This window comes from Loxodonta africana, chromosome 18, assembly GCF_030014295.1.
Source record: "Loxodonta africana isolate mLoxAfr1 chromosome 18, mLoxAfr1.hap2, whole genome shotgun sequence".
Classification (NCBI taxonomy): Eukaryota; Metazoa; Chordata; class Mammalia; order Proboscidea; family Elephantidae; genus Loxodonta; species Loxodonta africana.
Genome location: NC_087359.1, coordinates 31,866,312 through 31,893,052, shown reverse-complemented (window position 1 = coordinate 31,893,052; position 26,741 = coordinate 31,866,312). Strand labels below are relative to the sequence as shown.

General features: G+C 46.0%; 1 protein-coding gene across 1 annotated transcript in view; it reads right to left on the bottom strand.

The window, feature by feature from the left end:
* Positions 1–1,989: 1,989 nt before the first annotated feature.
* Positions 1,990–26,741, bottom strand: part of KIF18B (kinesin family member 18B) — a 28,218-nt gene continuing 3,466 nt past the window's right edge. Inside the window, exons 2-16 of the mRNA XM_003414502.4 lie at positions 13,852–14,178; positions 13,017–13,174; positions 12,533–12,637; positions 12,217–12,327; positions 11,939–12,136; positions 11,610–11,786; positions 10,875–10,949; positions 10,616–10,716; positions 10,012–10,198; positions 9,203–9,306; positions 5,478–5,683; positions 4,545–5,076; positions 3,566–3,655; positions 3,040–3,143; positions 1,990–2,815 (exon numbers count right to left, since the gene is read on the bottom strand). Coding sequence (XP_003414550.3) covers positions 2,709–2,815; positions 3,040–3,143; positions 3,566–3,655; positions 4,545–5,076; positions 5,478–5,683; positions 9,203–9,306; positions 10,012–10,198; positions 10,616–10,716; positions 10,875–10,949; positions 11,610–11,786; positions 11,939–12,136; positions 12,217–12,327; positions 12,533–12,637; positions 13,017–13,174; positions 13,852–14,170 — 2,574 coding nt within the window. The 5' untranslated portion in view covers positions 14,171–14,178 and the 3' untranslated portion in view covers positions 1,990–2,708. The remainder of the gene's footprint in view (positions 2,816–3,039; positions 3,144–3,565; positions 3,656–4,544; positions 5,077–5,477; positions 5,684–9,202; positions 9,307–10,011; positions 10,199–10,615; positions 10,717–10,874; positions 10,950–11,609; positions 11,787–11,938; positions 12,137–12,216; positions 12,328–12,532; positions 12,638–13,016; positions 13,175–13,851; positions 14,179–26,741) is intronic.

The window sequence follows — 26,741 nt, the reverse complement described above, 5'->3', positions numbered from 1 at the left end:
CCTGACCCCCTGCATGCAGGGGCCATGTCTTGTTCTCTGTGTTTTCAGTTCCTGGCCCTGAGCCCGGTACTGTGAACCGGACAGGAATCTGTGGCCAGGGTGGGGGTCCAGGCGTGAGCTGGGAGACCGAGGCAAGCAAGGTGAGTGTAAAGGGCCTGGGAAAAGAGAACCTCTACACTCGTAGAAGTGGAGCGTGGGGCTCTGCCAGGTCCTCAAAGTGGCCCAAGAGCAGTTACCTGGCATTGCCGAGGTGGGCACAAGATAACCCCCACACGTGTCCCTCCTCGTGTCATCATCTGCCAGGGCACTGTCATGGCCACGGACAAAGCCAGGATGAGGCAGGGAGGGGCCTTGGGCCAGGCTGTGTCCGCAGTGGTTGGGGAGCCATCGATCGCTGTGTCTCGCGGATGACTCTCTTTATGTAAGAACAATCCAATTTCAGCGCCTTGTCGCCGCCCACGGAGGTCAGCTGGGAGCTGGCTGTCAGCTCACTGCCCCCTCAGCCTCTGCCAGCTTCCCGCAAAGCTTGGACCAGCCAGGCCTCCTCTGGGCAAGGGGGATATCACGCAGCGAGCACTCTCAGCTCGACCCTGTGATTGAGGGCAGGAGCCTCACGTGCTGCAGTCCCTCGGCAGAGTCTTTGTACATTTAATGGGTCACTCGAGCACATTCTGCCCCACGGAGCTCCCAATGTTTGCCAAGCAAATGGTTGGCGGCAGAACAGCCTTGTCAAGAGTGACCTCTCCACTTTCGAGCTGCCCCAGCCCAAGCAGATTCTGCCTCGTGCAATGGACCCTATGGTGTGTGGGCTGCCCTCCTGGCCCCGGTCACCAGCCGCCTTGCCCTGTGCCTGCTGCAGCAGCACTTGCAGGGGTGACGGTAATGATCAAATGAGATAATGTATGTGAGGGCCCCAGGAAAGGGAGGAGCGCTTCCACCGAATGCAGCGAACACTCAGTGGGGCCTCCTGAGTTCAAGGCACCATGGCAAGTGCTGGGGGCTGCAGATGTGAGGGTGGGCCTGCTGTATACAGGAGGGAGAACTCATTAAGACTAATTGCAGAGGAGGGGATCCGGGTCTGCGAAAAGAAATGTCTGCTGACTTGCAAAGGGCAGCGGCTTGGTGCAGCGCAGAGCCAAGCCCAGGCATGGAATCCTGGTTCGGCCACTTGCTGTCAAGCTTTGGGCAGGTTTTGTAAGCCTTTTTGAGTCTATCTCCTTATTATCTACCTTAAAGGGGCATGAAGTTTCCGGACAATGCCTGGCGGCTAGGAGGTACTCAGTGCTTTTCTTTCCTGCTCCCCGAAAAAGGAATCCTAACTGGATGGGGAGGGGCTGACCAGGTAGATGGGGGCTGCTCCCCCAGAACAGTTACGTCTCTTCTGAAATTAGCAGCGTTATTTACGCACGACTCAAAACGTGCTAAATACCACTAACATGTTTGCTTTCAGAAGCAAGTTAAACATAGCCTCCTGTAATTTTGTTTACACTATTAATTCATTCAGCCAACCATGTCTTCATGGAGAACAGGGAGAATGTGTGTGGGACTTCATATGTCCAAACGAGTGGAGGTAGAAGCCAGGAGAGGGGGCCCCGCGGAGTTGGGGTGGGGAGAGCAGATTGCCCCAGGTTCAAGCTGGCTGGAACTTAGCCTGAAGCCTCACCTCATACCTGGGGACCACCAGAAACTCTCTCCCTGGCAGCAGGACTCCTAGCAACCCACCTCCAAGGCTGCAGAAGGATGGAACAGGCCTGAGGCATAATTGCTTCTTAACCTCTGAGGAGCAGGCACCCTTAACAGAGGTTTGGGGTGTGGAGTGTGGAGTGTGGCTCACCCCTGGGCCCAGACCTAAGGCTGCACGAGGAGGAAGGGTGGGAGTTGTTTTCTAAACTCAAAGAAGTTTCTTGAGGTTCTTGAAGAATGGAAAGGTGAGAAAAAGAAGATGCTGTCATCTCACATAGGTGTACAGAGAGAAACCCACACCCAGGATATTATTAATCATTATAATTATATATATTATATATACATGTATGTTTATATGTGTGTGTGTATAAAGGCCTGGCGATCTGCTTCTGTAAGATTACAGCAAAGAAAACCCCATGGAGGGCAGTTCTCGACGGCATCGGGTTTTAAACACACATACAAACACACATGGAAATAAAAGATCAGAAGGAAATAATAAAATAAAAACAATAAAACTATCTTCGTTTGGAAATCACATCACCACCATCATCTGCATCATCACTAGGACTGTGGCCTGGGGCTGGGGCTCCTGCTTCAGATTGGGGGCAGTGGGGTTGAAGATGCTCCCTCTAGGAAGCTGCAAAGAGCCGAGCTGGGACTCCCCAACCTCCCATCCTCATGCCTTCTCCACTGGGCACAGCCCTGTGTCAGACCCTGGGGGTAGGGGACAAAAACCAAAAAAGCCCCTGGCCTGCACAGAAGAGGGTATTATAGACTAGGGGAGAAAGATGGCAGCGCCTCTTAAAATAGCAATGCTCACAATTGAATACATACACTCTGAGAAGCTGAGTATAACAGGAGATTAATAAAGAGGGTAAGTAGCAGAATGAATGGCCAGGGGAGGGGTGTTAATAAAGGAAGTGGTTGCTGCGTTAATTGCTACCATCTGAAGGAGGCAGGCTGGGGCTCCTGGTGCAGGTGGCTCCAGGAACCAAGAGGGAACAGCCAGCTGAGCGGCCCAGCGGTCAGGACACCTTGGTGATGCAGCTTCCAGCTGATAGGGCTCCCCCAGCCCCTACTAGTTCCTTCTGGCTCCTCTGATCACCAGGACAGCGGGGACTCAAGGGATGCTCTGCAGGCCCGTGGGTGGAGGACAGAGGAGAAGCAGAAAAGTGAGGCTCTGCCCTGTGTCCCTCTTCCCCGCTCCCGTCTCCCAGGTTTCATTGAGGTCCATGAGATGCTTAGAAGTACTTTAGGCTCCTCTCGACAAGGTCTTGGCCCACCTTGTCCCCCCCTACTTCCTGCCTTCATCTGACACCTGGGCCCCAGACCTTTCCTGTCCCCAAGGCCAGTCACCTGGAATTGCAAGTGTCCCAGCTGGCCTTTTCAAGGTGCTGCTGGGAAGGCGGGCGATGCGGCTGTGGCCCCGGGTCACTCCCAGGGAGCGGGAGACTGAGGAGCTGAGGGACGGAAGCAGGGAGTAAAGATCAGAAGGATACGGCATTGGCTCTGGACTTCGGCAGTAAGGTGGGCAGACTTAGACACTAAGTCTTGAGACGACGGGGAGGCTGAGGTCCTTGAAGAGCTTCCAACAAGAGCTTCCAAGACCAAATTTGAGGGAAGGTGAGGTTTGTGGGGTTTGGGACAAGGGAGGTAAATCACGGTAGGGGGGCAGCCCAATCACTGGATTAACCAATGAACTCTGAAAGTCTGCCTCCTGCATAGAGTGCCCTGTGGCCTTTAACTAAAGGAGGAGATAAGGAAACCTCCATCAGAAAACTAGATGCTGGCCCTGTTCACAGACCTCACCAACCTAGTCGGCCGAGGTGTCTACTACTCTGGTGAGGGCTCTTTCTCTCTCCCGAAACCTGCCAAGCCTCACCTCCCAATGCGCCTCTTCTTGCAGGCTGAGGTTCCAGGGAGGGAAGAAGTTGGCTTGGGGCCCTTCATGGTGAACAGGAACATGGGTCCACTGGGGGAGGGAGGAAGATGAAGGGAACAGATCAGGAGGGAACCAGAGAGTGGAGCCAGCCACTCCCTCCCTCCAGCCCCCAGCTCAGGGTTCAGGGAGGCTGGACAAGATGACCTCTGAGTCTTCTTCCTACTTAAGAGGCGGACTCTCCTCCCTTCCTTACTTAGCCTGGGCTGACAGCTGAGTGACAAGCCTGTTCCGGGAGAACATCCAGATGTCAGTTTCTGGAGTGTCCAGGGAACTGGAGTTCAAACAATTTCACCCTTCCACCTGCCCAGCTTGGAGCCTGTTACTGAGAGGTGGTTAGGGGGCTATGGGAGGAGTAGGGGGAGACAGCTGGCTGGCCCCTGCCACACAAGCTTGGGTCAGGCTGCTGCTTGCTCTTGGCCTTGGACCGTCCTGAGCTGGTTGCTGTTCCCCTACTCTCCGCCATGTGGGTGGAGAATGAGGGTGAGAGCTTTATCTTCTCACTGAAAGTACATCTGAATAAAGTTTTCTAAGGACGCTCTTCCTGGTTCCAGATGCTGGGCTGGAGGGAAAAGTCTCGTATTTCACAGCAGGACCCAGAACTCAGACCACTCAATGCAGAGAAATAGCTAGTGTTGGGTTTCCTTTCTTAATTGCTGTCCTTTGCCAACTCTTCCCATGTTGGCGTTCTGTTAGCTACTCATAGGAAGACCACAAACCAGCACAGACTGGGGGCTTTGAAGGGGGCAGACAAGGCAGGACGCCCAAGAGGAAAGACACCTCTGTGGGAACTATATATACTGCTCTCCTGGGCCTGGGATTTCCTGCTTCAAGAGGCAGGCTGTCTTCCACGCCTCTGGGCAGCACAACTGTCCATCGATGGCCTCTGGCCCCTGCTAGCAAAGTTGGGAGGGAGACCTACCTAGGGATGAAGGGCTGGTCCAGCCTGTTCAGCTCCTGGGGGACATTCTCCCAGCCAAGGCGCTCCTGGAAACTGAGCTTGGAGGGAGGTTCCTCGGAGAGATCAAAGGTGGCATTGAGGTCCCGAGCTGGCAGAGCCAGAGGGGTGGAGCAGTTCTGCAGGGCAGAAAGGCCTAGGGGCACCCGGCTTTTGATGACTGTGGCTGGGCAGAAGCGAGGGGAACGGCAGGGAGACGAGGTCCTTCCCCCTGTGGGGGTGCACGGCCTGAATGCAGGCTGGCCCTCAGGCAGAGAGCCCCTCCCCAGGCAGGGCAGGAAGGACTGGCGCTGGCGCTTGGTCCCCAGCTTCGGGGCTGGGGGGCTGTCTGGCTCCGAGGGGCTCAGTCTCCTCCTCTTCTTCTTCTTCCTCAGGGGCCTCTGAGATGCTTGGGCTGGGGTGCAGTCAGGTCCGGGTGGGATCCTCAGAGTGGGCATAAGGCCACTTAATTGCTTTGCCATGGTCCGGGTCACAGGGCCGGAGTACCCTAGAGACTCTGGGCACAGAGAAGGAGGGTACTGAGGGAAGACTGGGGATGGCTAGAGGGGAGGAGGATTTGTAGAATTTGGGAAGTGAGACATAGGAGACATGACACAAACCAAAAAACCCACTGCCGTCGAGTCGATTCCAACTCATAGCAACCCTGTAGGACAGAGTAGAACTTCCCCGTAGTTTCCAAGGGGCGCCTGGCGGATTCAAACTGCCGACCCTTTAGGTTAGCATCCGTAGCACTTAACCACTACACCACCAGCCCGTAAATCCACTGCAACTTCATGTTCCCGTGGGCCCAGCCTCCTATATCTGCACCCAGCATCCAAGGCCCCCAGCCACCCCTCAGTCCCAGCTGAGCCTTGGTCATACACCAATAGGCAGGAGCAGAGCAGGGGACAGACTCACTTGACTCTGAACACAGCTCCTGGGCCAGAGGTGCCCCCCTGGCCAGGCCAGAAGTCCTGGAAGCCTCCACCCCAGGCTCAGTTTTTCCCTCTAGCACCAACTGCTGTAGGGCCTCAAACTCTGTAATCATGTCCGGAGTCAGGAGGCTGGCTGCTTGGAGAAGGGAATACTGCCGCTGGGCCAGGCACAGCACCTTTAGGGCCAGTCTGGAATAGAAGGGAGAGGATCCTCGTTTCTACTAAACCCCGATCCAACCCGGGTCCTCTGCCTGTGCCCCTCCCCATTGCTCCAGTCATGGTGAGGAACACGGGTAGGCTGGTCACTGGGCTCCTCCCTGCCTTCCCTGAACAAGCTGGGCTGGCTGGCCCCTCCACCCTCCCAGCCCTGGATCCTGCTCTGCCATACCCTTGTTAAAGGCCAAGGCTGGAAGAAGTGGCCAAATGTAATGGTGGGAGGCTTCACCCACTAAACATGCCACACAACAAAGTCACTGATCGAAGAAGTAGGGAAAGGGCGCTAAATGGCCTTGGACTCAGAAGGTCTGAGTGTCCTCTCAGCTCTGCCACTTACTAGTGGTGTGATCTTGACTAAGTTCATACAAGGCGGCAGTTAAGAGTACAGGTTCAAGTCAGACTGCCCGTGTTCAAGTCCTGGCTCTGATACTTTCCAGCTGTGTGATTTTGGATGCATTCCTTAACCACAGTCTCCACATCCTTAGAATGGGGTAATAAATGCATCTACCTTATAGAGTTGCTGGGAAGATTAAATGTGTTGCTTTATATATCGAGTGTTTTTAATTTATTTATCTGTTGTGCTTTAAGTGAAAGTTTACAAATCAAGTCAGTCTGTCATACAAAAATTTATACACACCTTGCTATGTACTCCTAGGTGCTCTCCTCCTAATGAGACAGCATACTCCTCCTCTCCACCCTGTATTCCCCATGTCCGTTCAACCAGCTCCTGTCCCCCTCTGCCCTCTCATCTCACCTCCAGGGAGAAGTTGCCCACATAGTCTCACTTGTCTACTTGAGCCAAGAAGTTCACTCCTCCTCAGTATCATTTTCTATCTTATAGTCCAGTCCAATCCCTGTCTGGAGAGTTGGCTCTGGGAATGGTTCCAGTCTTGGGCTAACAAACGGTCTGGGGACCATGACCTCCAGGGTCCCTCCAGTGTCAGTCAGACCATTAAGTCTGGTCTTTTTACGAGAATTTGAGGTCTGCATCCCACTATTCTCCTTCTCCATTGGGGATTCTCTGTTGTGTCCCCTGTCAGGGTAGTTATATCAAGTGTTTTAACAGTGCCTGGCACATAGTAAGTGCTATGTTGTTGTTAGTTGCAGATGAGTAGATTCAAATGCATGGCAACCCTATGTGTTAGAGAGTAGACTGTTCCATAGGGTTTTCTTGGCTGTAATCTTTACGGATGCAGTTCGCCGGGACTTTTTTCCATGGTGCCACTGGGTGGGTTCGAACTGTCAACCCCTGGGTTAGCAAACCGATTGTACCACCTGGGCTCCTAAGCACTATAAGATTAGCTAATTTTTGTAACATGGAAATAATACCATCTACCTTGTTAGGATAAGAGGAGATTAAATAAGATAGGTTGTGTTTATCTTGGTTCTGAGAAGACACTCAAAAATGCTTTCAGTAGGTGCTTTCTATTGAACAGCTGGGATCCTGAAGAAGTATGTGTGAATCAACATGTACTTCACATGCACTGAAGAGCTACTTAAAGGAAATTATGAGGGTAATGTGATTATTGATGTTGTAAATTTAGATTCTAATAAAGCAAATTTTCTTTCTGTAAGGCACACCTATGATAAAAGAATAAATCCATTTATCTCAGTGGGGATTATTGATGGCAAATAATTTATCTTCAGGTAGCTCCAGCTGCCCAGACATTTCCAAAGCCCCTCCACTGCCCTCAGTGTATGCTCAGGGAACCTAAACTCATTTTACAAACCAGCCTCAAGGCCTTTTTGAAAGAAGGCAGGATGTAAATTAAAAAGGACACAACAGAAACAAACTCATTCTATATCCACCTGAGCCACACATGATAAGGAAGATTAGATGACTGAGAAAAATGGGTGTTTGGGGGAAAAAGCATTGGCCTGGATGTCAGATGGGGCCCTGCTGGTACAGTGGTTAACAGCTATGGCTGCTAACCAAAAGGTCGGTAGTTCAAATGCGCCAGCTGCAATCTGGAAACACTATATGAAGCAGTTCTACTCTGTCCTGTAGGGCTGCTATGAGTTGGAAGCAACTCAATGGCAACGGGTTTGGTTTTTGGTTTTGGTGGATGTCAGATGGCCCAGGTCTGACCCTGTCTCTCTTGCTGTGGGACCCTGGGCAAACGCCTCAGTACCCAATGTGACAAATCAGGGATTTTCAAAAACACCGTCAGAAGACACTACAAACAGAGCAGTTCTGTTCTGTCTGATCTATGTATTAGACTTCTGCATAGATTTCATTTGAGAAAAGGACTTTGCAACAACAACAAAAAAAAATCTGAAAAACCACTGAACTGAAAAATCTAAGATTTACTCAGTGCTCTGGTGGTCTAAGACTCTAAATTCTAAAGCCAAAGAGAAATTCTTTGATTATCTGGTTGTTAGGGTGTTTCCAAATGTGGAGATGATCTAGAATGTTCCGCAGTCCCTGGTTCTTGGCTAACATTCTTGTGTTACATTTGATTCGTATATACTTCAGCCCTGTGAGGTTGGGGGGATAAGGGGATCCCCATGTCATAGCCAAGGATGAAGCAACTTGTCAGAGATCGCAAAACCACACTGAGGTAAGGCAGAAATGAGGGCTCTCTCTCCTCGCAATGGGGAACACCAAGCAGACACCCTGAGTCATCAGTGGGAGCCCGTGGTGCCCCCTAGGGGGCCGAGCGGACATCCTCCCAGCGTCTCCCTGCCTCTCCAGGGCCCCAGGAAGCTGGCAGCGGGAGACAGATAATGAGATGCTCACTATTCAGGCTGCAGCATTTTTGCTGAGTCGGGAACAGACACTCCCCAACAAGAAATAAAATTAAACAGGCCCTTCTGTCCGGAAGCTTTAAATACACTGCCTAGCGTGATGTGTGCCGGGGAGGGAGAAGTGGGGTTGGCACCGGCAAAGCTAAGTGGCAGGGGATTTATGTACTAGGGGCCAAGAAAAAAACACTGGCAGCATCTCTCCATTAAGCACAAAAAGAATGGTCCAAAATCCGTTGCTCTTTGGCTTTGGCTGGTGACTCGTATTTACTTCTGAGAAAAAATAACCACAGTAAGACTGTTGATAGAGACACATGATAAACACTTGGCTCAGGAAGGCTGCTCCTTCCCCATCCTGATGCTCAACTTTTCTTGGCTTCTCTCTCCTTGCTGAAGATGGGCAGCTTTGCCCTCAGACTGGAAAGCGAAGCACTAGCCCAAGCAACCCTGACCTAACTTGGTGCGTGCCGTCTTTCTGGATGGAATTTGGTGTTTGGCTTCCCTCTCCTGTTGGGCTGCTAACTATGTGGTGGAATAAATGGAGATTATGATGCGGAAACAGAGGAGGTGATGGTATCAAGGTGTTGGAAGCAGATAAGGGACAATGTGGATGAAAAGAGACTTGACTCCTAACTGGAGCTGAACCAGAGCTTCTGTGATGTACATAACTCCCACCCAGGAGGCCAAAGGAGGCTGAGCCCAGTCACCTCCCACCTTAGACCCAGAGTAGAGCAAGCAGACACCTACTGCTTAAAATGGTCCCTGCACACGCCTGGCTTGGGCTGTAGATGCAGGCCAGGGGACCCTGGCAATGGGTTTCTGAGGCTCTGCTCTGGCATCGGGACTGGAATCTAAGAAGAAGGGAAGAGTCACAGGGAAAAGCCCTTCCTCCCTTTGCTTAGGTTGTTGTTAACTGCTGTTGAGTTGGCCCCTGACTTATGGTGACCCCATACACAATGGAACAAAATGTTGCCAGTCCTGCACCATCCCCACGATCAGTTGCAGATCAGACTGTTGTGATCCATAGGGTTTTCACTGGTTGATTTTTGGAAGTAGATTGCTGGGCCTTTTTTGGAAGTAGATCACCAGGCCTTTCTTCCTAGTCCATCTTAGTCTGGAAGCTCTGCTGAAACCTATTCAGCATCATAGCAATATGCAAGCCTCCACTGATAGATGGTGGCTGCATGAGGTGCAGTGACTGTGAACTGAACCCAGGTCTCCTGCATGGAAGTTGAGGATTCTACCGCTGAACCACCAATGTCCTCCCTTTACTTGTACTTATACAGCTCTTAAGATCTTTCTCTCTTCCAAGAGGGCTTCCTAGACTGGGTTTCTTTCTCCCAGTCTCCTCTCCTCCCTCCCTGCTCCCCTTCCAGTAACATACAGGCTCCTCACTTCCTGCACAGGCTCCGAAGGCCTCCTAGTGACTAAGAAGTAAGACATCCAGGCAGAAAATCCAAGACTGAAGGGACTCTGAGATGGGAAGAGGCATTCTCCCAATATTCCACCAGCTTCAAGCCTCCCCGATGCCCAGGCCTCATGCCCCCAAATCCTACCTCCTTGGCTGGGCCTTCATCCTTGTCCTCTGGGGGGTGCTCCTGGTCTGGGGACTTCCCTTCCCCAGCCCTCTCTACCTGGGACACTGTTTGCAAGCTCTTCTCCTGAAGGACTTCAGATCCTGGATGGAGCTCTGGAGTACAAGGCTGGCTGGGAAGGCGGGATGGTGAGGGGGAGCCAGAAAGGCTAAGAGGAAATGAAAGAGAGAGGCAGGGTGTGGGGGCAGGGTGTACATGGCACTCATACAGTACAGAACCTACAAGGGATGGGGGCCTGGGTGTCAAATAGGCATTAGCAAGGGGTAAAGAAGGAGTCAGGAATTTTCTGATTTCGGTGATGACAACCAACCCCCAACTTCACCTTCTCTTGGATGGTAAGTACTGCTTAGGTGAGCTGGGCTGGGTTGTCATTTCCTTATGTGACACAGCACAGAGCACATTCTAGGTGACAGTCAGAGTGCTGGACACTAGGTGGGAACCCGACCTTAGGTGTAGGAACAGAAGCAAGGCATCCCAGCCCTCCAGAAGCTGGAGAAGGGGGGCTAGCTCCCGATCCTGGCTGGCAAGCTGAAGGGTGAGGGTAAGAAAGAACAGCAGAACTCACTGTGGTTGTGGTAGGGCCAGTTTGGGGGATTGTGGGGGCTCCAGTTGTGAGGCCCGGGCTGCCGCCTCATACACCTGGAGCTTCTCCCTCAGGGTGGCCACCTGGAACCAAAGCAGCCCAACCCCTCAGAGTCCTAGGTAAGTGCAGGAGGCAAGGGGAGGGCGTGGAGTCCTGGCCACACCCGGATGCTCCCATCTCTCACTCCATCCCCAGCCTTGGAGCTCTGCCCCCCAGCCAGGCTCCCTGGGCAGCTTCTCACCTCAGCCTGCAGCTGTTGGCAGATGGTGGCATACTGGCTGATGTGGCAGTCCAGGCTGACCACGTTGCTCTTCAGCTGGGAAGGGGGCACAGGGGAGAGATTTATGTGTTTAGTCAAAGCAACTTTTATAAACTGCCTCCAACGGCCAGGCACTATGCCGGGTGCCTTATTCACATTACTGGGGCTTACCCTCACAGCTGGGGAAACAAAGGTAGAAGGTGCATTTGAACCCAGGCCCCTGACTCCCTGTTCAATAATTCACACCACTGGGCTTTCCGCAGCTGCTCCAGGAGTACCAGGGACCCCTAGGGGTCGGGTGAGGGAGGTCACACAGGTGTAGCAGAAACCAGTACAAGTCTGCTTTCACCTGTTTTATATATTGGTGTTTGTGGTGTTTGCTGAAAATATGGTCCCTGCTGCAGAAGACAAGTTTGGGAAAAAAACCACTGGACAACACCACTGCAGTCGCCCCACAGCGTGTGATTTTCTACTCCTGTCCCCGCGAGCCTTGGAGACTACCCTGCATCTCTCCTAAGTGGAAGCTTCCCAAGGGTAGGGACTATGTTTCTTCTACCACAGAGAACTTCCTGAAGATGAAGCCTCAGGAATCTCTTTCCTCTGCCTCAGGAAATCATTGGGCCAGGTATCTGAGGAAGGCAGCTGGGTCCTACCCCTTCCTCCTCCCAGCTGGGGCTCCCCCCATGCTCAGGCCAGATGACCCTGGCCGGCACACACCGAGAGTTTGATCTCCTTGGCCCGGTCGGCATACTTGAGGGTATTATAAGTGTCCTCGTAGGCCAGGCTGGAGGGGCTGACAGCAGCAATCATCACTGTGCGGCAGTTGCCACCAATGGAATCCTTGAGCAGGCGGGTCAGCTTGCTGTCCCGGTAAGGCACGTGGGACTTGCGGCCCTGTGAGGCAGTGAGTGGGCATAAGGGGGAGGTAGCTGGGCTAGATGGACCTAGACTAGGCCCGACAGCATTTGGCCCAGGGCTAGAAGGAGGCCGATGGGTTCAGGTACTCAGTCGCTATCCTGGGGGGATGCGAGTGTGCGCAGCTTTACCTTTGCATCGGCCAGGGCGTTGAGGACATTGATGAGCGCCAGCAGAGAGCGGTTGATGTTGGCACCTTCCCGCAGCCGCTCCCCCTTCGCGCGGGTGCTGGATGCCCGCTCTGAGCCAGCCAGGTCGATCAGGCTCATCTTGGCTACCTGAAAGGCCTGGGTCAGTCCTGGAACCCGGTCCTGCTGCTTCACGAAGATCTGAAAGCAGACGGCAGTGTCGGGGGGAGCTGGAGCATCAGGAGACCCTGTCGCCAGGTTTGACCCGTGGCCCCTCTCACCTGGAAGATGGCATGGGAGCGGGAGGAAGTCGCATTGGCATCAGTGGGGTGCTGCGTACGGTTATGGTTCCCCCTGGTCAGCATCTCCAGCAGCTGCTCAGCTGAGGTTGGCTAAAGGAGAAATAACCAGGAAGGGGGCTGTGGTCTCCCCCACCAGGACCTGGCCCCTAACAGAGAGGGCTGCTCTTCAAAACCAAAGTCACCCCCTTGCTGCCACCACCACCTCAGCAGGAAGCAGGGCAGCCCCAAGCTGCCTTGTGAGGGAATCCCAAAGGACCAATGAGACTGCTCATCCCACCCAAGCCCAATCCCATACCTGGTGGAAGGAAAGGCCTTGCACCACCACCCCCTTGTCGGGATCCTCACGAATGGCAAGGGGCCCCTTGGGCTCCAGGAGGTCATGGATCTGCTCATTGTACACCTGAGGAGAAAGTAATCAAGGAGAGCCCTGAGGGAGGTAGCACACCAGGAAACCTCTCTCCTTAGAGGCCAATGAGGGGCTGAGCACCAGGGAGAGGGAACCATAACCAGACCAGCGAGTGTTCCTGACAATATCACCAATGGCACTTGGCAGGACAACATTCAGTGAACAAGAGCAGGACAGGTAGGTTTTAGCTCTCATGTGGTCTCTCATGGAGCTGTCTCTATGCCCCTTTGCCCTCTCATTTGGCCTCAAACCATCCACTTGCTACCATCCTCTCCCCTACTCACTGCCCCCTGCTCACTCCGCTCCACTCCCTCCTCAGGTGGCTGTGAAAGTGAGGGATGGGTCATCTGGGCTGGAGAGAGAACAGCCCTACCTCCTGGTAGCTGATGAGCACCTCAAACCGCTTCTCCTCCTGGTGGGCCTCGAGACGCCTATACAGCTCCATGGTGGTCAGGTACATGATGCCAGGGTCCCCCTCTCTGCCCAGCATGGTGTGTGTCTTCCCAGCCCCTGTGGCTCCATAGGCAAACACTGGAGAGGACAGAGTAGGGAGGGCGGCTGTGGTGGAACCCGATCTACCTTCTCGAGGGTCTTCTCTGGTGCATTCCCACCTGTTTGTCCTTCCTGTCTTCCCAGGGCTCTTTCCTTTGGCTTCCGTGTTCACCATGCCACTGCTTCTACCCACTTGCTTGCACCCATGTTTGTGCTGCAGATTTATGAGCACTCTACATGTCTGTCCTGGCCCTCAACAGGCCTGTGGATTTGAGGGCAGAGGGCTCCCCACTATTGGTGGGGACTTATCTCTTCCACGCGGCAGTCTTCTCCAGTCTAGGTTAGCTTCCTCTGTTTAAGGCTCACAAGCCTTTCCCTGTCACTTACTTTAGTTTATAACTACCCTTTTGTTGGTGTGATTTTGTAATTAGTGCCATCTGCCCCCTCTACACTGTAAGCACTATGAGGGCAGGAGCCATGTCTGTTTGGTCTGCTATTGTATCCTGAGGGCCCAGTACAGTGCCTAGCACATAGTAGAAAAACGAATGGGGACCCTCAGGGAATGAAAGCGCCAGAGGCTTCCTCAACCAGTCATGCCCATCTGAGGGGGAGGTGGTTACATGTCAGAAGACACACGAAATCTTTAGAAGGAAGCAGGGAAGCAAGGCCACTTTCCATGCCACCAGAGCTCTTCCTCCTTGCTGTCCAGTTCTCACCTGAGCAGTTGTAGCCCTGGAGGAAGCCATCCAGGATGCTGTGGGTGGTATACTGGAACACATCCTGTTGGGTGGCTACCTCACCAAAGACCCGGTCAAAGACAAACTTCAGGTCTTTGCCCTTCTTCTTGGGGCCATCTTGAGTGCCGCTCCATTTCAGGCCAGGGAATCCTCCATCAGGTTCCTCAGGGTCAAACACCAGCACCCGATCATCCACCACCTGAACCACAGGCCGCCGTTGACACTCCAACTCCCGTGGGGTGGGGGGTCGTACTCGCACCACCACCTGAACCATGCTGTCCTCCACCGCCATCACCATCGCAACACCTGGGCAGAGACACAATGGAGATGAGGACCCACTGGACCCCAGGCCTGACCAGGTGTCCTTCAGTCTAGCGCTTAAGGGCTTCCTCCCAAACCCTCCCCAACAGATGATCTCGATTTTATACCTCAAGAGAAACAGTACAGTGTGGAACCCTGGCTTGAATTAGAAAACCCACGTCCACCATCGACCAGCAGTGTGACCTTGGGCAAGTGACCTTTGGCCTCTAGGTCTGTTTCTTTACTTGTAAGATGAGGATAACACCACCCAACAATCAGGTTGCTTTTAGGAAGGACTGAGTGAGTGCTGCTAAGTGGTAACAAATGTTTTGCTTCTCTTCCGTTACCGACAGCGATTGGATAGGATGTTATAGCTTGGAGACTTGTGTTCTTTCTTGTCCTTCATTATATCCCTCCTATTTTTTTTTTTTTATTCTAATTTAGGAAACCCTGGTGGCACAGTGGTTAAGTGCTATGGCTGCTAACCTTGTAAACTCTATCGGGCAGTTCTACTCTGTCCTGTAGGGTCGCTATGAGTCAGAATTGACTTGACGGCAACGGGTATTCTAATTTATTTGAAATTTAATGAATCCTGACCCCGAAATGTAATTAATTTTTCCAAATTTTATTTTTACTTGTGCTTTGAACACATTCTTGTAAAAATTTCAAACAATAAAGTGAACCAAACCCACTGCCATCAAGAATTCAGACTCGTAGTGATCCTATAGGACAGAGTAGAACTGCCCCATGGGGTTTCCAAGGCTATGAATATTTACAGAAGAAGACTGCCACATCTTTCTCCTTTAACCATTGCGCTACCAAGGCTCCTAGGTAAAGTCAAAGTCTCCCTTAATCAACCTCCATTCCTGGAGGCTATTGCTCTTGGTAGTTTTATAAGTCTCCTTCTAGGCCTCCCTCCATACATTTTGTTGTTAATTGCTGTCTGGTGGGCTCCAACTCATGTACACTAGAATGAAACATTACTCAGTCCTGAGCCATCTTCATAATTGTTGGTATACTGGAGTCCATTGTTATGGCCACTGTGTATTTTGAGTCCCTTCTAACCTAGATGGCTTATCTTCTAGCACTGTATTGGACAATAGTCTGTTGTGATCCGCAGGGTTTTCATTGGCTAATTTTTGGAAGCAGATTGCCCGGCTTTTCTTCCTTGTTTCAGTCTGGGTGATCGCACTAATATTTGAAACACCAGTGGCATAGCATCCAGCATCATAGCAGCACAAAAGCCAGCACAGTATGACAAACTGACAAATGGGTAGTGGCCCGTATACTTACACACATATATTTGTACATGTGGAACTATAGTTTTGGTTTTAGTGTTTTACAGAAATGGTATCACACCGTGCATATTGTTTTACAACTTGCTTTTTGCATTTCATAATCTATCTTCAAGATATATTTTTTCTCATTCTTCCTAACTCCTATATTCTATGGTATGAATGCTCCAGGATTTTTTTAATGTTGTAAAAATACAGATAACACAACATTTGCCAATTTAGCATGTACAATTCAGTGACACCAATGACATCAATCATTTTGTGCAACCATCCCCCATATATCCATTGCCATGGATGCTCTATTTTCAATGTTTTAATTTAACCACTGCCCTATTGACTTATAGGTATTACATCCGATATTTCACGCATACAACAATGCTGCAGAAGCATCCTTTTCATAGTTCCTAAGCACAGTGGTTAAGAGCTACGGCTGCTAACCAAAAGGTCAGCATGGCAGCTTGAGTCCACTAGCTGCTCCTCGGAAACCCTACAGGGCAGTTCTACTCTGTCCTATATGGTCGCTATGAGTCGGAATCAACTCGACGGCAACAAGTTTGGTTTTTTGGTTTTTTTTAAGCACATGTGTAACATGCTTTCTCTAGGGGATGTCACCAAGAAGTGGACCTGCTACACTGTAAGGTGGGAACATTTTGAATTTTAGAAGAGACTGCCAAATTGCTCTCCAGAACGGCTGTGCTTATTTACACGACTACTCACAGCGTACATGAGTATCCATTTCTCTACATCCTTACTAACACTGGACCGTTTTAATTTTTGGCTAATCTGATGGTATTTCATTGTTGTCTTAGTTTATATTTCCTCAATTACTGGCAAGGTTGAGCATTTGTATTTCTTATTCTCTGAATTGTATGTCTTATTTGCTCATTTTTTTCTGGGTCGATTGTCCTTTTGCTAGGAATTTATAAGAGCTTTGAACATTATTTAACATCTATATTACAAATATTTTTCCCCAATTTATCATTTGTCAGTTGGCTTTGTCTACGGCATCTTTGCCTTACAAAATGTTTATACGCTTAAAGAGGCAAATATGTCTATCTTTTCTTTTAGAGTATTAGAATTTTCTGTCTTTGTTAAAAAGGTCTGTCTCTCCAATCCCTAGGTTGAACAGAGAGTCTCCTAAATTTTCTTCTAAGATTTGTTTTTTCAATTAAAAATGTTAAACTCTCTGGAATTAAAAAAAAATTTTTTTGTATTGTATTTTTGGTGAAAGTATACACAGCAAAACAGGTTCCCATTCAACAATTTCAACACACATTGTTCAGTGACATTGGTTACAGTCTTCACATTGTGTCAGCATTCTCATTATTTCTGTTCAAATTGTTCTGTTCTCAATAACCTAGTCTCACTGCCCCCAACCTTCTTATCTATGCTTTAGAGTAATTATTGGCCATTTGGTCTCATATATATGATTTTTTAAAGGAGTACAGTACTCAAGGGTGATGCTCTTTATGAGCCAACCTGCTATTTAGCAAAAGGGACTCCAGGGGATAGTTTTGATTCAAGGTTTAAAGTGTATCTTGGGATTCTTCCAGTCTCACATGGTCCAGTAGGTATGGATTTTTTGAGAATTTGAAGTTCTGTTCCATATTTTTCTTCCTATTAATGTTGTCGTATTATCTTATTTTATTTTGTTGTTGTTGTGAATATACACAGCAAAACATACACCAATTCAACAGTTTCTACATGTACCATTTAGTGACACTGATTACATCCTTCAAGTTACACAACCATTCTCACCCTCCTTTTCTGAGTTGTTCCTCACCCATTAACACGAACTCACTGCCCTCTAAGGTTCCTATCAAATCTTTCAAGTTGCTGTTGTAAATTTGATCCCATATAGATAGTTCTTAAAAGAGCATAATACTCAAGACAGACATTTTTTACTGTTAAGCTAAACTATTGTTTGGCTTTTAGAAGACTTCAGGGGATATTTTTGGTTTAAGGTTTAAAGATTATCTCAGGGCAATAGTTCAGGGGTTCATCTAACCTTCATGGCTCCGGGAAGACTATAGTCCATGAGAATTTAAAATTCTATTCTGCATTTTCCGCCTTTTGATCAGAATTCTTCTATAGGATCTTTGTTCAAAATGTTCGGTAATAGTAACCAGGCACCATCCAGTTCTGGCCTCATGGCAAAGGAGGTAGTTGTTCATGGAGGCTATTAGCCACACGTTCCATAGACTCCTCTTATTCCTGATGCTTCTTCTTCCTCTGTTGCTCCAGGTGAATAAAGACCAATTATTGTGCCTTGGATGGCCATTTGCAAGGTTTTAAGATCCCAGGCACTAAGCAACAAACTAGGAGGTAGAACAGAAACCCTAAACAAGTTATTAGGCCAATTAACTGGGGTGTCCCATGAAATCATGCCCCTAAACCTCCAAACCAAGAAACCAAATTCCATTAGGATTTTGGTTGTACATAAGCAGCCTTAGCAACTACTCTTTTGTTGTTGTTGTTATAAATATGTCTATTACACAACTTCTGCAAATTCAAGTTTTTACAGGTATACAACTTATTGACAGCAATTACAATAATTGGCTTTGCAACTCTACCCTTAATCAATGTGATATCTGGAATTATTTTAACATGGGGTAAGATAGGTGTATAACTTTATTTTCTCCCAGACAGCCAGCGGTGCCAGCTCCAATGATTAATGAATATCCTTTTCTCATTTGAAATACCACCTTTGTCATATTTAAATTACTATATTTTCACAAACTTCCTTGCTGAAAATGAAGAGGACTTGAAGCATATACTGATTAAGATCAAAGACTATAACCTTCAGTACAAATTGCACCGCAACACAAAGAAAACAAAATCCTCACAACTAGACCAAGAAGCAACATCATGATAAATGGAGAAAAGACTGAAGTTGTCAAGGATTTTGTTTTACTTGGATCCACAATCAATGCCCATGGAAGTGGCAGTCAAAAAATCAGACAACATATTGCATGGGGCAAATCTGCTGCAAAAGACCTCTTTAAAGTGTTAAAAGGCAAAGATATCACTTTGAGGACTAAGATGTAACTGACCCAAGCCACAGTATTTTCAGTTACTTCATATGCATGTGAAAGTTGGACAATGAATAAGGAAGACCAAAGAAGAATTGATGCCTTCGAATTATGGTGTTGGCGAAGAATACTGAATATACCATGGACTACAGAAGAACGAATAAATCTGTCTTGGAAGAAGTACAGCCAGAATGTTCTTTAGAAGTGAGATAGTGACACTTTGTCTCATGTACTTTGGACATGTTATCAGGTGGGACCAGTCCCTGGAGAAGGACACCATACTTGGTAAAGGTAGAGAGGGTCAGTGAAAAAGAGGAAGACCCTCAACGACAAGGATTGACACAATGGCTGCAACAATGGGCTCAAGCAGAGCAACAATTTTGAGGATGGCGCAGGGCTGGGCAGTGTTTCGTTCTTTTGTACATAGGGTTTCTGTGAGTTGGAACTGACTCCATGGCATCTTAACAACATATTTTCTGAGGTCTATTACTGAGCTTTCTATCTTGTTCTACTGTTTGTCTAGTCCTGTGCCAACACCACACTCTTTCCATTACGTTACTTTACACTATGCTAGATCCCCCTCACTAGTCTTCTTTTTCATAATTTTCTTGGTGATTTTCAGGCATTTATTATTCTATTTGACTATGAAAATTTTATCATTTCCACCCGACCCTAGAACCCACTGCCAAAAACACCCTGTTGGGATTTCAGTTGGAATCACATTAAATTTATATATTCATTTTACTACATTAAATGCTTTCATACAAGAATATGGCTATTGCCTTTCTATTCATTCAGATATTTTTTTATGTCCCTCAATAAGATCTTATAGTTTTCTATCTCTTCAGGTAGGTTCTGTAATTGTCCTTTTAATATAATTCCCAAGTATTTTATGGACTTAATTGCTTTTATGAATGAAACATCTTCCCTCATTTCCATTTCCAGCTGGTAATTGCCAGTATGGGGAAACACAATGGATTTTTATACACTTGTCTTATATCCACCACCCTTTCAAACTCTGCTAATAATTCTGGTTGTTTTTATTAGAGCCTCTTGGGTATTTTAAGTATATAATTATATATCAAAGAAGAAATTTTTTTTTAACTTTTCTTCTCTACATTTATACCAAATATTTCATTTCTTGTCTTATTGCACTCCCTAGAACTTCCAAAACAATGTCAAATAATATAATATTGATGATAATGGACATCATTGTCTCATTCCTGAATTTAACGGTAATGACATTATTACTTCCCTATTCAGAAATTAGTTTTTGGACAAGTAGCCTTATCATACACAGTGATTTCTTCTATTCCTATTTTACTTAGAGCTATTATTAGGAATGTCTCAAATTTTATCTAATGCTTTTTCAGCATCTCCTTATATGTTTACGTATTTCTTCTCTCTTAGTTTGTTGATGTGGTAAGTTATTTGATATTATTTCTGGTATCAAACTAACCATGCATTCCTGGAAAAAATCCTACCCTGGCCATGTGAAGTTTTTGAATTTGAAGTGCTTAAACTTGTCAGTCTTTTTCGTTATGGCTTTTCTGTCTCATTTAACAAGATAAATTCCTTCTCCGAGGTGTATGAGCACTTTTCTTATATTCCACCTAATACTCTTTCTTTCTTACATTTACGTCTTTATCCAGATGGGATTTCCTTTTTTGTCAATGGTATGAGGAAGTGTCTAAATATCTTCTCTGTCCAAGTGGTAAGCAATTATCTCAAGATCATTTATTGAATAGTGAATTATTTCTCCACCAATTTGAAATGCCATATTTAACTTAAATTCTCATACAAACATGAATTTGCTTCTGACTCTCCATTCTGTTCTACTGATCTGTCTGTCCCTTTTCTAGTACCTCACTGTTGTAATCACCATTGTTAAAAAAAAAAAAAAAACTGTTGTAATCACTATTGTTAAAAAACAAAATCTTGTATTAATTCAAAAGAACAACACAATACTTGATTGCTGTATGATTTAATAAACAATTTGCAAATTGGGGTAATATTTTCCTCTGGAAGAGGAATCCACTTCCAGAGAATGGAGAATTCACAGAGACTTAAATAATTTTTGCTTAATGAATATGTTTCCATGGCGATGAAATACTTAATGGTTACTGAGTTAGCATTAAAAAGACTCCTGAAAATTTTGGCCCTTTACCCATTGTTAGCTAGGAGACATCTTGAAATTAAAATCTGGAGAAGTCCAGAATCTTTTTTATTAAATCACAAGGTAATGGTTTTGTCATCAACTGCTCTTCCAAAGTGAGAGAAAAGTCTATTAGCAACTTTGGGTGAAAAAAAAAGAGAAGCCACTGGCAAGAAAATGGTGGGTCAGGAATTTTTGGGTTCATGGACAAGAAAAGCCTCTTGAAATAAAAGTAAAATATCTATTTTTAATAAAGATATTCCACAATCTCCCCTCTTCTGATCATGATTCATTTAGAATCTTTAATCACTGTGTCTGTATAATACATCAACTCATTGCTCTTTTTCTTGGCTATTCTTGGGCATTTTGTCTTGTGTGATCTTAGAATCAGCTTATGATGTTCCATGAAAAATTCTGCTAAGATTTTAATTGCAGTTATTTTGAATTTATGGATTAATTTGAGGAGAATTGGCATCTTTATAATAACAAGCCTTTCCATCTAGGAATATGGTATCTCTTTCCACTTATTTACATGTTTATAATATTCAGTAAAATTTTATAGGTTTTCTCACACGGGTTTTATATATTTCTTGATGGATTTATTAGTACTCATTTTACAGTCTTTGTCATATTGTGAATAAACCAAACCAAATCCGTTGCCATTGAGTCATAGCAACCCTATAGGATAGAGTAGAACTGCCCCACAGGGTTTCCAAGAAGCAGCTGGTAGATTCCAACTGCCGACCTTTTGGATAGTAGCCATAGCTCTTAACCACTGTGCCACCAGGGGTCGGTCTGGTTTTTCTTTTTTTTTAATTACATTTTCTAATTCATTTTTGCCCGCATATACGAAAGCTACTGGTTTCTGTATGCTCTTCTTGTATCTGGCCACAATGTTGATCTCTCAGTTGTTCTAATAGCTTGTCATTGGTTTGCTTAGATTTTCCAATTAAACAATAATATATAGTTTGCAAATAATGACTCACTTTCTGTTTTTAACTCTGCTATATTTAGCTCTACTCCCTCTTCCCCGTTAAGAAGGTAGGAATAGGTATTGAATTTTATGAAATACTTTTGTGGCATTTACTGAGATGATCAGTGTTCCTCCTTTGATCTGTGAATGTAGAGGGAGACATGGATAGATTTCCTTAGTGTTGCACTGCTAATAATTCCAAACACTTATTTGCCTATTCACTTTTCTATTCCCTTGAGAGTTCTCTCGCCATTTTTTTCATAGTCCCCTTTGGGCTAGCTTCCCAAGGGTAAGGATGGAATTTTTGGAATGTGGGAGTCACAGACATCCTGGAAAAGTTCAGCCCAACTCTAGGGACATATTAACAGGGGTAAGGAACAGAGACTGTTCCTGAGGGGTCTGAATAGACGAATGCTTTCCCAGTACAGAAGGGTCACAACTACCAAGGTCATACAACAGGAAAAAAGGGATTTCTACTGAATACTCTAGCAAACATGCTTTCCTTAGGAAATTAAACAGAATTAAACTGACTGGAAACTTCAGTCCCTTCACCCCCAAACTTCATCACTTGTTCCCCACACAAAACAAGGGAAAGATATCAATCAGCAATAATCTTTTTACATGTGTATAAGTCTCTTCCTGTCCTAGCAATCAGACTGCCATAATAATGAAAATAATTACCAAGGGCTCACTATGTCAGGGACTGTTTTACCCACTTATACGTTTCATCACCTTATACAGCGAAATCTGTGAGAGCCAGAACCTGACATGACTGCCTTGTTTTTCTGAGTCTTGCAAGTTTTCTGCCTTTGACAGGGTGAGGTCTTACCACTTTTGTACTGTTCTGTTAATGGAAAATATTTTAGTTTTCCTTCTCTGATAGGTTTCTGCCTTATCCAGACTCCAGCTTTCGCAGATTTTACTGTATTCCCATTGCTATCCCATAAGATACTATGATTATACTCAACTTTCAATGAGAAAATTGAGACAGAGAGGGTTAAGCAACTTGCCTGAGGTCCCAGTGCTAGTAAGTGATGGAGCCTAACTCCAACACAGGCAGTCTGACTGCAGAGCCTGCTCTATTGCTTTATAATGATATTAGATATTATATTATGATTATCACATTGTTGTAATAATCCCTATGGTTGCATAATAATTATAATAATTTTCCATAACTAGCCTTATGTATTCTGCAAAACCCTTCCAGATATATGGACTGTATGGGATTTTCAACAGTCTGAGAGAGTACCTATCTCCCACCCTTGCATTCCCACCCTCAGGGACCCTACTCTTGTGCCCACACTGGGGAAGTGAAGGCAGAGGGTGCCTGGTCTCACTGCCAGGTTCCACCTTGGCTGTCTTAATGACAGGCTCAGCTCTCCACTGGGAGGGTTTTTGCTGAGGAGGAGCTACAGAGCAGCCTAACATTCTAAGCAGGAAATTAAAAAGGGCACTGGCAACAGAGTGCACATAACCTTTACAGTTCTCTCCTCCTGCCTCCTCAGGGCCAGGAGGCAGACTGTTTGCCTAATGAGATATTTTCCTTCTTCCTGAAACAGTGCTGAGGGGCAGTGGAAAGGGGGGTGACACTCGTCATGGCCCATGGCCACAGCTAGGACACCTGGGTCCTGGTCTCTGTTCTGTGTCTGACTGGTGGGGAGGTCTTTCCATGGACCACACCATGTCAATGTCACATCAGCTTCCCTCTTTGACAGCCAGAGAGAACAGCTACAGATCTGCCCCCACCCCAGGGGATGGGGAGATTAATGACAGAACGTTTGTCAAGTTTGCTTTGATCCTCTGTTGGAAAGAGCATTTCAGCCCAAAGAACAAGGGAGATGATTCTTTAATAAGATCTTCAGGGTTCTGAGCCAGCTATAGTCACGTCCTGTTTCTAACCCAGGGCAGCTCATTAAAACCCAGAGGCTAGTGCATGGCCGAGCTGGGGCTGGGAAGTCAGATTTGGTTGTTTACAGGGTGGCCTCCTCTATCCGCCCCTGAAGGGACAGCTCCAGCTTCTTAGGAGCTTAGGAAAATTTCTCGGGGGAAGACACTGGAAGCTGGGAGAGGCGGGCAGGAGCCTAGCTTTGGGATGTTGTTCTATTTCTATAGGGGTCTCCGGAGCCCCGTTGCTCCTTCACAACCATCACTCACTAGTAATAGTTGTCTGTAAGCTCCTTGAGAGCAGGACCCTCTTCCGGCATAGTCTGTGTGTCTCAGACACCTGGGCTTGATGCCTGGCATACAGTAGATGTTTAGTATTTGTCCCATGAATGAATAATGCCCACAAGGCAGCAGAATCCAAACCCAAGAGTCTAATTATAATAATTATTCTAGCTAACGTGTACATATTGAGAGCTTACTACGTATCAGGCACTATGCTAAGTGCTTTACAAATGGTATCATTCCATTTTCACAATAACCTCATGAAGGGGTACAGGATATCAATGCAATTGTTACATCCCTACTTTACAAAGGAAACCAAGACTAGTGGTCACATAGATGGTAGGCAGCAAAGGCAGAACTTGACCTTGGTCTGTCCCCAGAGGCATTGCTCTTCATCCTTAGGCTATTCTGCCCTGAAGTTAGCTTTCCCAGCTCCCTCCTCACCTCACCTTAGTACCCACAGAAGAGCAACTTTGAGGACCAGCTAGTTCTTCCCACCTGTGCTTGTGCAGAGGCAGGAGCTGTATCCCCCAGATCTCATTCCCCCCAAGGAGTAGGCAGAGGGGGGCATCATTTCCTCATCCCTTATATTTGAATGTGCAAAGGAAGAAAAATACCCCCTCCCCAATCCTCAAGCAAGGGGTGTATACCTTGTTTCCCATCACTCAGTAAAACAAGAGGATCTCATTTTCCTCCACATAGACATCTACTAAGTGGGCTCCTTGAGGGCAGGGTTTTCCTTCATCCCACATCCTAGGACAGGACCTACTCACAAATGTTCTATGGCTATGTGTCTTTATTATGTTTCCTAACTAATCGTTTCACCACTCATCTGTCAATTTGTTGTATTGTGGTAGCTTGCATGTTGCTATGATGATGGAAGCTATGCCACCAGTATTTTTAAATATCAGCAGGGTCACCTATGGTGGACAGGTTTCAGAAAAGCTCTCAGACTGAGATAAGCTAGGAAGAAAGGCTTGGCAATATAGTTCCAAAAATTAACCAGTGAAAACCCTATGGATCACAATAGAATACTGTCCTGTATAGTGCTGGAAAATGAGCCCCCTAGGTTGGAAGGCACTTAAAATACAGTGGCTGCAACAATGGACTCAAGCATACCAAAAATCATGAAGATGGTAGATAGGGCAGGATCGGGCAATGTTTTGTTCTTTTGTACATAGGGTCACCATGAGTAGGAGCCAACTTGATGGCAACTAATAACAACAACTGATTGTTGTTGGTGTATAAAAATGCATCTGATTTTTATATATTGATCTTATACCTAGAAACTCTACTGAACACTATTAATTATAACGATTTAATCATCTAATAATTTATAGGTTTGTTTGTTTAAATAGACAATCATATGGTCTATATAGTTTTGTTCCTTCATTTCTAATATTAGCATTTTATTTTTCTTGTGCTATGGTTCTGGCAGGAGTCCTGGTGGCACAGTGGTTCAGCACCCAGCTGCTAACCGAAAGGTCAGAGGTTCCAACCCACCAGCTACTCTGCAGGAGAAAGATGGAGCAGCCTGTGGCAGTCTGCTTTGGTAAAGATTACAACCTTGGAAACTCTTAAGGGGCAGTTGTACTCTATCCTATAGAGTCACTACGAGTTGGAATTGACTCCACAGCAAAGGGTTTTTATGGTTCTAGCTAGGACCTCTGTTACAACACTAAATAGAAGCAGCAATAGTGAGCAATCTTGTCTTTTTCCTGATTTTATAGGGGAAAAAGAAAAGTTGTTTTTTTTTTTTCTTTTATAGGGAAGGCTCCCATTATTTCACCATTAAGTGTGATGCTTGTTATTGTTTTTTTTTTGGATAGATTCCCTTTGACTGTTTACGGAAATTTACCTCTATTTCTAGTTTACCTATTTTTTTTTTTAAATCCTTAATGGATATTGAATTTTATTAAATGTTATTTCTGCATCTAATGGGACTGTTTTCTCCATTAATCTGTAAATGTATAAATTGTATTCATAAATTTTCTAACATTAAATAATTTTCACATTTCTGGAATAAGCCCAAATTGGTCACAATTTTTTTTTTTTTTTTTACATTGCTGCCTTCTGATTGCTAATCTTTGATTTAGGATTTTTCAACTACATTCATAAAAGAGATTGACCTGTAATTTTCTTTGTCTGGTTTTTGGTATCATAAAATAGGCTGAAGATGTTCGCTCTCTTTTTAGGGAGAATTTGTATAAGATTAGAATTCTCTTTTCCAATTGCCTATAAATTTCTGGTGGAGTTTGGTGGGATTTTCTGATATGTGTGATGGCAGATTTTAAATTAATTCAATTTCCTCAATGGACCTATTCAGAGTTTCTATAACTTCTCGAGTTATTTTTGGTAAGTTGTGCTTTCCTAGAAAATTGCCTGAAAGCACTGTGACAAAGGATATTTTATTTCTTTATCTTAATCACTCTGAAACTGAAGTTATGTTCCTATTTTCATTCCTGATATAATTTGTGTGTGTGTCTGTGTGTGTGTGTGTGTTTCCTCTCTTTATTTCTTCATTAATATTGCCAGAGGTTTGGCTTTTTATTAGTCCTTACAAAGACACAGCTTTTGGCTAGGTTAACCCTCTCTACTGTATAAGTAACATCCTAGTTCATTAATTTCTGCTCTTATCTTTATTATCTCCTTCCTTTGATTTTCTATGCATTTATTTTATTGTTCTCTTCCATATTATTAAGTTGACTATTTACCTCACTAACATTCAGCTTTTCGTTTTTGGTTTCTTTTTAACATTCTAATGTAAGCATTTAAGGGTATAAATTACCCTCTAAGTATTGCTTTTGCTGCATTATACAAGTTTTATATACAGTACTTTTGTCTCATGCTAAATTTCTTTTAATTACAATTATGATTTCCTACTTTTTTTTATTTGACCAATGAGTTAATTGTTTTTGTTTTTTTTTTAATTTCCAAACACGAGTTTG